Source organism: Tyto alba, unplaced genomic scaffold, assembly GCF_018691265.1.
Source record: "Tyto alba isolate M040663 unplaced genomic scaffold, T.alba_DEE_v4.0 Super-Scaffold_14, whole genome shotgun sequence".
Classification (NCBI taxonomy): domain Eukaryota; kingdom Metazoa; phylum Chordata; class Aves; order Strigiformes; family Tytonidae; genus Tyto; species Tyto alba.
In genome coordinates this window covers 46,514,927-46,527,956 of record NW_024881276.1, presented here as the reverse complement: position 1 = coordinate 46,527,956, position 13,030 = coordinate 46,514,927, and the positions used below count along the sequence as shown (strand labels likewise).

General features: G+C 37.5%; 1 protein-coding gene across 2 annotated transcripts in view; it reads right to left on the bottom strand.

Annotated features, from left to right (window-relative positions):
- Window positions 1-13,030, bottom strand: part of PROS1 (protein S) — a 34,266-nt gene that overhangs the window by 16,893 nt on the left and 4,343 nt on the right. For both annotated transcript variants that reach the window (XM_033008003.2, XM_033008004.2), the window contains exons 2-7: window positions 12,516-12,673; window positions 11,400-11,424; window positions 10,982-11,068; window positions 7,040-7,162; window positions 6,758-6,880; window positions 4,727-4,852 (exon numbers count right to left, since the gene is read on the bottom strand). In XM_033008003.2, the coding sequence (XP_032863894.2) occupies window positions 4,727-4,852; window positions 6,758-6,880; window positions 7,040-7,162; window positions 10,982-11,068; window positions 11,400-11,424; window positions 12,516-12,673 (642 nt within the window). The remainder of the gene's footprint in view (window positions 1-4,726; window positions 4,853-6,757; window positions 6,881-7,039; window positions 7,163-10,981; window positions 11,069-11,399; window positions 11,425-12,515; window positions 12,674-13,030) is intronic.

Below are 13,030 nucleotides of genomic sequence, written 5' to 3'. Positions count from 1 at the left end.
CACTGTTCCACTGCCTGCCCCAGCAGGATTCTCTGGGGATACACTGGGTTATAAAGACACATAGAAGACCTCAAGCATTTGACCAGCAAGCAGTGCCAGAATGTTTTCTTGTTCTGGGGAAAGGCTTAATACATATTGGAAGACAGTTCCTAAAATATAAGTGGAGAGTTGATGACTCTGGCTTTTTGGATTGTTCAGGTTCTAACTGGTCTTAGGTTTACAGCTGCAGAAAAGGTTATATAGAACATTCTTCCACTTTTCTCTGCTCTTTCAAGTGCTGCATCCATCCAAATTGCCAGCTAAGTAAGTAAAAGGAATTTTTAATATAGAAATACAGTATAGGATGTTCCTTCAAGTTCACCTGACATTTTGCATCCTCTTGAGTTAGTTTTAAATAACGAGCATATGAATTAAATTATGATTGTCTGAAATTACAGTCCCTTTGGAGGTGGATGTTTGCTAGTGTTAAGAGTTTTATCTTCGCTCAGATGTGAGAAAGCTGTCATATTAAAAAGTGTTACTCTTCACGTGTATATATATGTATGCACACATGCAGGCTCCTCTAACCGTAAATTACCAACCCTTTACTCATGGTTTAATACATATTTCATTCATTTTGGCCTCTGTTACCTGTAGGACTACTTAGAGGAGTAAGATACAAGGGTGGGCTGCAATGTCTTAGTCAAACTTCTTTCCATATGCTTTGGAGATAATGCTTGCACATCAGTCATGTGGCAGGATTTGGTCAGTTGTTAAGAAATATTTTACTGATGTACATTTGCAACTGATTGACCCCTTAATTTCCTCCAGCTACAACTAGATTACCTCTTACTCTTTTGTTTGCTATGTGTAATCCTTTCCATTTAGAAATCATTACACTGTTTATGGTCTTGATGAGGTTGCCTAACCCAGTAGATTGCAAGCTCAGCTTGGTGAAAGGGGTTCTGCTGTGAAAGTCACTTCCTAGTAATTTCTGGTGACTGGCAATCTGATGCCTACTTAAAACTAAGACTACAAGATGATGTGTTACAACATGAAGCTGCTTTTGTCACTGCTGTTTTTGGCATCCTCACTAACATGTAAAATGAGGCAGTAACAAAATCCAAAATGTAGCCTAGCCATACTATGCAGTGGGTGAGAAGAACTCTTTCTGTGTACTTTACTACCCTGCCTGTTTTGTGGGGGGGGTGGGGCGGGAAATCATTCTGGTTATGATCATTTGGGGATCTGAAAAGGCCAAGAAATCCACCTAGGTCTAAGCACACAGAGAGAAGGAAAACCCCAAAACCCCAACCCTATAGCCTGCCTGACTGTGGAGATGTAAAAGGAAATAAAAAATTTAACACCTCCCAAGAGGAACTGGAGTAGAGTGACTCTGAGAAGCACTTCTCTCCCCACACCCTTCCCAGAGAAGCATGACTCTGTGTAGACACTTCAGGAGGCATTGCTCTCTGTGAAAGATCCTGTACTTCTTCCAGTACTTAAACACCTAGCAGTGCAAAAGTATAACTGCAAGCATGGGTTAACCAGTAGTACTAGAGTAAATCTGAGTGCTGAATTCTCTGAAAGCAGCAGTTAATTTTGAGCACATTCCTCAGGCCCAGGGCCTGCAGATAAACAGAGACTTATGAAGTTATTACAAAAGCTTATCACAGTTTGACAGATAAATTTCTACCATTAAATCAGTTTCTCAGAGACTTGCACCAGTCTTGGGGGGGTATAAATTTCCATTACCCAAACTGAACCTACTGGTCAAGGGGAAGGTATCTCTCCAGGGTGTACTATAGCAGCAGAGGGACAGGAAAGCTTCTTGGATAGGTATGGAGTCTCCTTCCTCAGCAGATGTTCTGGAATCCCTGATCAGTCCGAATGGCAGGATCTCCCCCTGCGGACAGAAATGCTGACGTGCAGTCTGGAGGGGACCAAGTTTTTTGGAGGCTTGTTATAATCTGTGCTATAACTATCCTGCTTTTTTCTTCCAAGTTGTAGTCAGCATCTTTGCATGTTTGTCTGAGCTATTTCAAAGGCTGTCCAAATGTCAGTCCCACATCATAAAACAGTCAGCAGAAGCTATGCACATAAACCCATGAATCTGAGCAGCATCCTGGGTTTATACAGCTGCTTTCAGTGGAAGGCTAAAACAGCTTGCTTCAGATAAGTTAGTAAGATATGATAAAATCAGCTACAAAAGAGTTGCATACCATGTCCTAAAAGGGAGCTACCTTCTATAAGGCCAGGGGAATATGGTGATTCCCCCAGAGCGTGGATGTGGGTAGGCAGGGTTTTGTGTGTGTTAAACAATTCATGTGGGAAGGGGAAACCCTGATTCCTTGTCTCATATTTTCAGACAATGAGGGACTGATACCTGAAATAGGCATACTTTGTGCTGTTTGATTAAGTCATTCAGTAACTTCTTTAAAGTAAGTTCCCCCTTCAGACAATGAAGAAGAACATGGGGAAAGCCATGCCAAACCTTAGGCCATTCTTTAAAATATGGGTTCAGCTCAGTTTGCCTCCCTGATATTGATGGCAAGACAGACCCCTCTAGTACAATAAGCATACTTACTCATTCCTACCACCCCTTTTTTTGGTAAGGTATTTAAAATTGCAGAGGTGGTGAGAAGAAGATGATCAAATTCTGTATATAAAATTGTATGGCTTCTATGAAACACTGGACTGCACTATCTTCGTTGATAATATCTCCCAAAATGTGGGGATGAAGAACAGTAGCAACATTATCCTAGGAATGAGTGAGTAAAAAACCCAAATGTCTTCTATCCCACTTCCATTGTGGAAGTATCATATGATTGTGGAGTATCATGGAGATAGCTGTGCATTAATGTATGTAAATTTGATTTTTCTAATAAGCATAATTGAATTTGGCCACTTACATGCAATATGACAATGAAAAACTAATGTCATTCAGTACTTCTGTAAGGCTACGTTCCTGTCAGTCTGCACAATCCTGTCCTCAGACGGGATTTGGTGACTCATTTAATGTGGTTACAAGGTCTGAAAGCTTAGCAGCATAATCCTCCTTCTAGGAGGTAAGACTTTACTCATTTTAATGTCCTCATCTTGCAACCTTCTGGAATCTATGTTTCATGGGTTGCATCAAATTGAATTTATCTGCAGAAAGTACTAAGAAGAGTGAGAATTAGATTAATTACTGTGAAGTTTTTCTCATTTCAGTGCATGCAGGGACACAAAATTGTCAGCGATGTTTTAATCTCATAGTAACTGGACAAAGAGCAAACATCTGAATATGTAATCATTACCACTGTGCAAAGCTTTGTCACAAGAAAGCTGCATGAAGAACCATGGACCAAAAGATTCATAGCCAGCAAGAAGCTACTTTTGTGTCCTTGTGAGCGATAACATTAAGGCAGCATTGAACATAAAAATCAGTCACTGATGTATTTTTCTTAAACTGGCAATGTAGAAAATTCCTCTTCGTAGTAAAACTCTAAGATCTTATACATCTCTTCTACAACTGAAATTTAATTTCTGATGTGTGTACTAAACAGCAACTTTAACAAGTAGACAGAAATAAAATATGTTCTAGGACAATTATGGAAATACTTTCAGTACTTGAAAAAGTTATTTTGTGACGGTCTGTGTATGAATGGCTTCTTGCTGCTTCACTGATAGCTATCAGTACTTTTCAACTTTGCTATAAGTGTTACAGAACTCTTATTTTGAAATTCTTTCTTATGGATTTTAATTTCAAAAAGGAATATTCCTGAGGAGAGATTCTTTTGGTGCAGCCCCTTTTTTCATAGCTCCTTTTATGGATATTTAAGAACTTTATTTTAAACATTTACAAAAAATCTTTTATACAACTGCCATGCTGTCATTTCCAGCCTAGAATGGAGAGCAGTTCACTCTAATGTTGTTATTTTCACGTATAACTAGATAACCTGAGGAAGGATTAGATGAATGTTGTTTTAAATGGAATTCAATGACCCTAGTGAAAAGTTCTTTCCAGTATCTGAGATCTAAAGACATATAAAGGACAGAGACTGAGTCCCTGGCCATGAGGGTTAAATAGGCACCTAAACAGCCTATCAGGTGGATTAAGACAAGCTTTTTAGGTTTTTGAGACAACTTGATTAAGCACGGTTTTAATTTCTGGTGATTATCACTTTATAAATCTTCCTGTTTTTCCCAGTTTGGAATTGCCAAATAAGTACTTTTAACTGCTTCTGCTATAGCTTATCTTGAATTAAGGATATATATTAAACTGATTGACATCAAATATTCCATCCTTATAACTGTAATGATGCTTAAGAACAAAAGTACAAAACACTGTAGTAAGGTACAGATCCTCAGCACATTGCTCCAAGTTATCTGAAAGAAAGATGCTAGCTCATTTGAGAGCTTGAACAGAAAGTCCTCTCTGCAGTGAGACAGAAGAGCTTCCATGAACTGAGAAAGTTATCGGGCACACAGGAGGACATGGGAGTATGCCATAAATCCCTCCAACATCTGGGAGTAAGTCTTTACATGTAGTGTATACAGTTGCAATATAGCCTGACTGAACCTCTGAAAGAACAAACAATTGAGTCATATTGTAATAAACAATATAAAGATTAATAAATATACCACTCAGTGAGATGCTGGAGTTCGGTAGAGCAGTGGATTAAAAATTAAAAAAAAAAAAAAAAAAGGAGGTGGTAGGAGGGTAATTAAAGAGAAAAGTGAGGATGGGCGAGGAAAGACCTACCTTCACAGTTCTTCGAAGTTGAATTATATGTGTAGCCTTCTGCACATTCACATTCATATTTCCCCAGGGTGTTTTTACACATGGCTGTCCCACAGATGTTTGGATGTAACACACATTCATTTATATCTAGAAATACAAGCAAGATATTAAAAACAAGCCACTCTCCTGCATATCATTTTTTCCTAACCCTATCCAAAATTCTGTAAACCAAGTAAGTCTGGCAAACTGGCTCTTTCTTGCTAGATCTAGCATGCTTTCATAGAAGACTATAGAATAGTATAGCTGTAAATATTTCCAGAGGTCTCTAAAAGGCACTTCTGCATGTCCTCAGTGAAAAACAACTTATCTGCCTTCCCACCCTTCTCATTCTCTCATGTGTTTTGTGGCTAACAAGAAAAGGGATGCGTGTCCAGGAAAGCAGAGAGAAAGAGTCTGCAGATTTCCTATAAACTAAACCAGACTGCATAATAAAATCCTATCTTAGAAAAAGACACCCAGAAAGACAAGAGATAATCCTACCAGAGTTTCTTACATGCTACAATCAATTCATGTCACCATTGCCTTTTAATTGGCTATACTGACAGGTGTTCAAGTCCCTCGCTGTCTCTCCATCCCTCAAACCATTTCAGTGTCTATCTTTTGTGTTGTTTCCAATTTTTCAATGCCATTTTCAAAACGCAGATGTGACAACTGGATGCAGTGTACAGTATCAATCTTACTAGCTGTCTTGTAGACAGAAAAATATCAGATCCCTGGTAATACTGCAATTCCCACTTGTATGTGCAGGGATAGTTCTAGTTTTCTCTGTGGTTTTGTAGGAGTCATGGAAATGGTGCTGTAGAGGGAGAACAGATTCTGCCACCAGCTTGCTAGGACTCCCAGAACATTTCTTAAGCCAAAACTGTCCTGAATTTGGCCTACTTTTCTACAGTTACTGTGTGTACTCCAAATTCCTAAGTGTGTAATTTTGTAGTTGGATGTAATGAAACGCTTAAATCAGGTTATCAAATGACCAAACAAGTACTCTAGGTACTGAGGTATATTACCGTATTTTTATCTTTCATTATTTTTTTAACCAACTTTTCCAGTATCTTTCCAAGAATTACAGAGATTCTAACCAACTTATCTGCTTGTCTTTTTTGACAAAACAGCAATCTTCTGTTCTTCTGGAATTTCTCTGGAAATTATTAATTCACAAAAATATATAGACTAAAGGAAGTGACAGCAGGTGCTGACTCTTAAGTCTGGCCTCTTAAAGTATTTGACATTATCCAAAACTGTTGTCATAGTCTGGCAATAAAACATGACATTAAAATGGAATGAGGTTGTATTCTTTTGTAACTTTGCAGTAAGAATTGCTAATTATATCAGTACATAGTGTTTATCTGGAATGGAATGAAGCATGTAGGTCAAGGAAAATAATAGCAGACACAAGCATGTACAGAAAAAAATTATGCTGGGTCAATAAAAGACAAAGCTTTCTCTCCATTAAGAGCATTTTCAGATTCATTAATAGTTTCTTCTCCAATGAACTTCAAACTCTCAAAAGAGCAGCATCACTAATTAGGAGTGATTCAGCCTAAACCAGTGTTTACCAGACAGGATTTCCATGTAACAATATTAGCTGGTCTCACCATTCTAGATTTTTGTTTCAGCGTGCTTAAAGGGTATGTGAAACTGCTTAGTGACCAAACCAAGTTTTATGGAGCTCTAGTAATGAAGCAGAATCTAATCTGTAGCCTTTCTTTTTTTAGTTCATTTTTGTTTTGGCTTTGTTTGTTTGTTTGTTTTTCCTGAGTTGGTTTCAACTCACCTCAGTTCCTTGATCTGGTTTACTACATGGTTGCCCAAATGCTTGTAGCTGCAGGTAGAATGAGTAGCCAAGTTGAGGCAGGGCAGCATCTTTCAGAGGCAATGCAAGTTTCTGCTGACGTAGAGTATTTATGAAACTACAGGACTAAATTCTCTCTTGTCTCTAGTCAACAGGCAATGTACTGTCACATAATGATATTCTTAAGTCTCACTTCCTACCTCCGCAATCCCGTTTATCTGAATGCATGAAGTAGCCATCTTCACATAAACAACGGTAGCTTCCAGGTAAATTCGAACAGCGTTGGCTACAGCCTCCATTTAAGTCTTCACATTCATTTATATCTAGAAGGGAGACAAAATAAAAGCCTCTGCTGAGGGGAAAGTGTTCATTGACCAATTGCGTAGGGATAGGTATACTTAAAGATCTGATAATAACCAGTAGTAGTAGAACTATGATTGTGTTCCTGAGAACTAACATGATAATGACATTAGATACTATACCTTCTTCGCATTTCTCTCCTTGCCATCCTGGTTTACAGACACATGTATATTTGGCTTGTCCATCTATGCAATCCTTATATCCATCTTTATGGCATGGCAGAGGGCTACACTGGTTTGAAATTTCTGTGGGATGGAAAAAATTGGAAATACTTGTTATTTGGGGTGACTCTTCCTCAAGGATCAGTTTAGTCTTTGTTCTTCTCACAGGTACCCTTCATGAAATAGGAAAGGGCCTGATGAATAACATCAAGTACCCACACGATCACCTTGCTACTAATTCTGTCAGCAAGAATTTGCAAGTGACTGAGAAAAAACAAAGCCACCAGTACTGCTTCTTTGTCAGACAGAAAACAAATAGAAAACAAATAACTCACTAAACCATGTTAATCCCTGCAAGATGTGACTGAACATGGACTTGATACTATTTTCATTACATTTTAAGGATGTATTTCACTTTTTAAAGAACAGTGCTCTGCTCTATTACCACAAATTTCACTAGAAATACCAAAGTTTCAAGAATACCAAGAATTCAAGATTATGGTGATCAGTTTCTCTGTTCAAGGAGGGTCACATCTACAGAGAAATCAACACCTTATGTTGCCCTGGTTGTCCAGGTCATCAGTGTCTAATACTGTCACCTTTTACAGACATTAACTTACATGACAAACAGATTTGTGTCATAAAGAGCAATCCAAGACTTCATACATGCTAGCAAGATCTGAGAAAGCAAGGCTCAAAATACATAGATTGGGGCAGAGAACACACTTACTGCCATGTTTTCTCTAACCAAAATACATAAAGCTCTTTTAACTTTTCCCACTATTTTCATAATTTTACATCAGCATACCACATAAGCCATCATTCTCTCCTGAATATGCTGGCAGCTTTTTCAATTATTTTTCTGCAGGCCTCCAAACATTACAAATGCACTGTTTCTACTTTAAAGTTATGTTCTTGCAAAGCTCTAGAATGTCATTCTGAGGCATGCTTTTAAAAAAAGTAGTGTCCTAAAAAACAGATAGCAGAATGAAAAGAAGAAAGAAATTAGTGATGTTCAGATTGAAAAAAGTAGAATGAAAGGCAAGTGTTTCTGAAGACCAAAACTTGCTACAATTCCGTACATGAGGCCTCAATGGATTTCTTCAATGTTTCTTACTTCACTCAAAAGAACTAAAGAACTGAGCCCCACAGAACTGTAAGTTTAGCTTTCTGTGACTAAGAAAGCTTAACAAAATCTGTATTAGTGTATTTGTCAATTAAATCTACTTCTAATTATGTTCTGCTGCAAGTAAATCCAAAAGCCCAGAGGCCAGCCAAGCTCCAAAACTACAGCACACCTCTAGAATAGGTGCTGCATGTCATGTAATATCCATAGTGCAGAGCAAAGTACTCCAGTTGCAGATGAAGAATGACACAAGAAATTGCATAGAAGAAATAAAAGGAATGTGGTTTATATATGGATCCTTCACAGCAATTTTCAAATGTAAGCTCTAGAACTCCCTATGTTTTTTTCTCTTCTTTCATTATTTACTGCTTCTGTAGGTCCAGGAACAAGTGTGTGAACTAAGCTTGGTATGATCAAAGCCTTTCATAAGCGACAGATGTGGAAGGCACCCTCAGTGTGCAACTGGGAAACAAACTTGACTGTAAGTGTTTCTGAGCAAAAGGCAGTGATGGCTTGCAAGAGTCTGAATTGAAAAAAGATGGATTGGGTTGGCAGTGTGAAATATGAGTAGATGGAATGAGGTGAACTAAGGATATAAAGGGCAAGAAAATTGAGGAAACCAATGAATGAAAAAAAGTATTATTGGTGAAATACACGAGGGGAAGAAGACAAGACAGGATGGATAGGACTGGCTGGACAAAGAGGTTATGTCCACAGATGAATGATTAAGATACATGCCACTGCAGGAACAGTAATGTGGCAACCATTTGTTCTGAAAGTGGGGCCTGGTGTTCCTCTTTTCCCAGTTCAGGGTGCCTTCTGACCTACTACCCAGCAATGTTTTTTGATCAACATTTGTGACAACGACTAGATGTCAGAAGAGATACTCTGCCTGCAACAGAAAGGGTAGGTGGCAAGAAATGTACTGTGGTACCCCTACCCTCTGTCACTCTGAGGTTTTTGTGTCCATGAGAAGTGTCATGGTGAGCTGGAAAGATGCAAATGCAGGGATTTTTAAGTGTTTATTTTCAACAGTAATTAAGTATGAAAATTTATGGGATAAAGTTGTTTAGGGACTTAAAGATGAAGCCTGCATGGATTAGAAAAGTATGAAAAAGGGTCTCCTATTCCTGTGAAAATTTTCCTTTTCCTTCCTAGATGGGGATTAAAAAGTCAACATATTCAAAGTTTTTTGTAAGTGTTTATGCAGTGTCTTTAAAATGTGTGTTCATTTGTGTTCTGAAACAAGTCATTTGGACAAATCTAAACATAATTAAATTATTTTTCAGTTCTGCTTGCATTGTTATTTTTATTCCCTGATTTTTTTCAGCTTGAGATTCAAACTAGTTACTGTATTATTAGAAAGTAATTCTTATAATTATTTAATAATTTCTCATTAGGAAAATTGTATTTTTCATTTTGACAATATCAAAACAATTTGGATTGATAAATTCAGAAAGACAAAACTTTTAAAATTAAAAAAAAATTGTTGATACTCGTATCAGAAAAGTTTCATCTCAATGAAAACATATTTTTTAAAAATGTTATATAGTTTTAATGGGAATTTAAAATTCTGGTTTCTCTGCAGTAGCTCCCTTCCAGAAACGTGCATAAATTTTGTTGAACATTTAAGTCTGAGAAACAACTGGAAATTTTATGCATACTCACTTTAGTCCCCCTTTATCCTGGTGACTGACCAACGGTAATGGTTTATTTAATTTGATTTTATAATGTAAACCCAAATGGAGAAATACAGTGACTATCAAGTAAACTAGTTGTTTTCACCAGGTAATACAGAAACACCACACATTCACGCAACTCTGCTAAGTCCCTTCCTCCCGGGACCCCTAATGAGAGAAAGAGTGGTATGAATGGGACCACGTTTTAGTTTGTGACAGCAGTCACATCGGCCAAGTGATCTGGAAAATATGTTCAACCATGACCATATGCAGGGTAATTATTAAGGATTTTTTGGCCTTCCCTTGCTTTCAATGACAAAAACAGTGTCAGATGGTTAAAGGATAAGTAACCCCACTCAAACCAAATAAAAGCTGCTTTGATGTAACCAGGCTGTAAAGGTTTAAGAGGTTTAGAGAGATGTTTCAACTGTGACAAGTAGGCAATATGGTACAGATTGCTTCCTGTGAATTTACTAGAAAAACCATAATTCGTACAGGACTTATGAATATACAGGCATAAAAAATAAAATATCTGAGCAACATCACAAGTTTCGTGCTTTGTGACCTTCTTGTGTCTGAAACCAATGACTGTGTCTTCCAGCTAATACTTGAATTTTTCAGCTGGTAACTTACCCACTTCACAAAGGGCTACAGTGTAACTATGGGCCAAAGAGTGGTAGAAAGGAGAATTAACCAGATCTCTTCCCTTAACTGACAGAAAAGAACTTCCCAGATGCAGAGTCAGACATTACTATTAAAGACGTGGTTGAATACCGAGTACATACTAGGGAACATCGCTGCCTTGGTGCATGACACTTCTAGGTTTCCAGAAGAATTCTGCCTTTCATTTTGCAGTTCAGCATGCTTCTTTTCTAGTATACTTTTTAAAGTTAAAAACAGTCACTGACACCGCTTGCTCTGAAAATGCGCTGTCTCACTTAATATTTTTTTGTCAATTTCTGTTTTAGATTACTGAATTTGCCTGAGTTAAATGGAAATCTGTCTCTTTTTCTGCCTATGTGAACTGCTTTCTAGCCATGTATGTGTGTGTTCTTAGATGTGAGTGCATTAGGTAAAGTATCTAACAGCAGCGCTTACCATTGACACAAGCCCTCAGGTCAGCTGGAGAGTCTGGAGTAACTGCAGTAACCCTGAAAATCCCTGCTCGATGGGAGGCAAGGCAGCCTGCAAATGCAAACCCACACAATCTTCTTATGATATAAACACTCATTTAGACTGAAATTACAACAGCTTATGCATGGCATCTTCAAAGAGTCTGTTCTCACAGCTTGAATTAGAAAACTTGTCTGGGCGTATTAAGGACAGCTGATCACAGACCAACCTTCTGAGTGCCTCTGCTAGAATCTAAGCACACAGAACTGCCTAGGAGCTACTAAGCATTATAATCAGCATGAAAATCATTCAAGCGCCATGGGCAGAATAACTAAACTAGTATTATCCAAAAAAGAAGACCAGTAAATGATATATTAGAGTTGTTCAGGTTTTTTGTACTTACTTAAATATTTGGGATAAAAATACTCCTGCAGAAAGAAAAGAGAAAAAAAAAAAAAAAAAAAAAAAAAAAAGAGTAAGAAAATTTAAGGTAGATAGAATCACAGCAAAATATATCCCTGAATACATTCTGAAATATGTTGGTATCATAGCCACAAAAGAAGCAAAAAAGAAAAAGTCACTTTGACTCATAGAATATAGACCAAGTTTTCTAGATCACTACTTTTTAGGCTAAGGCAGCAGATTATTTAATAAGCACAAGACTCAGTGGAGAGATTAAGATACTGCACTGAACTAGACAATTTAAAAGTGAAGGCAATGAAAATTAATTGGGTGTCAAAATGACTCTGAAAATTGTCTCTTTAAATGATAGGATCTTTCCCAACATTGTTATGGGATGCTGAGCAGCCTCCTTTATTTCCCTTTTTCAACATAAAATAAACAAAAAGCCCTGGAATAGGTTGAACATCTCACATGCAATTCATTCCAAATAAAGTAAAAAGTGTTATTAAAACAGAATTTGTTAGAAACAACTGATTATTGATTACTGAAACTATTTAAACTTAACAGTCAGTATATCCAAATACATGCAGTTTTATTAGAGACAAGACATGGAACTGCTGTAGTTCGCAAAACAAGAATTCATCTTAACCAAATCTATTTTGTAATAAACCTTTTACAGTACAAAGCTGAATAAAATATACCTAATACTAAATAATGTGCAGTGGGAATGAACTGAGGAACAGAGTTCTCCCCGCCAGGAAAAAAGCTCACAGTAGTATGTCAAATCCCTTCATTAAAAGGGCTGCATGCCACGCATCCTCTGTGCAAAATTTTAATTGAAGCCAACAGAGTTTCCCCACACGGAATGCTTGCAGACAACTGTGGTCTAAAACTAGTGATCCGTACTGGAAATTAAAATAATATCTACTCAACTATTATCTTTGCTTGTACAGTCTTTATTATTAATTGTGCAGGTTCTATACACAAAAGAATTTCAAACCAGGTCTTGGTCTGCATGATGGTGTCCTATTAGCTTTGCAGTGTGAATTCTATGAACATCCAGCTTTCCCTCTGCAAAGAACTACTATCTACCTCATCAGATTCATCAGATACTTACAGTTTCAGGATTATTTTCAAATATTTCCCTGGCTTCCTCCTTATTGCATAATTCTTCAATGCACTCTCTTTCTAGATTTCCCTTCTTACTTTCTTCCATAAAAGAATTTGCTCGACGTTTCCTCACCAGGAACTGAGAGGCGTACTGCTGCGATAGAACTTCGTAGAAACAAAGGAGCTCTGTTGTTATTTAACAGCTGAAAAACACTGTAAGCACTGAAAAAACATGAGAATCTAGCACAAAAATCTGAATCAAATGCTTAGTCAGGAGTTGGGGGTTTTTTACCATTTTGGAAAATGTGGGCAAGAAACCCTAGGAGTCTGCTTTCTGTATGTCGAGTAGCCGTTTCTGACCAAAAAAATCCCGAGTCACCAAAAAAAAGTTTGTGTAATGCTACGCCTGAAGCATAATTTAGATGTCATATTCAGGATAAGGTTGTGGGGTTTTTTTGGCTATGGATATTACAAGGTGAAACATGTGACCAACAAGCAGAAAAAAAGCGGCAAAACCTTTCG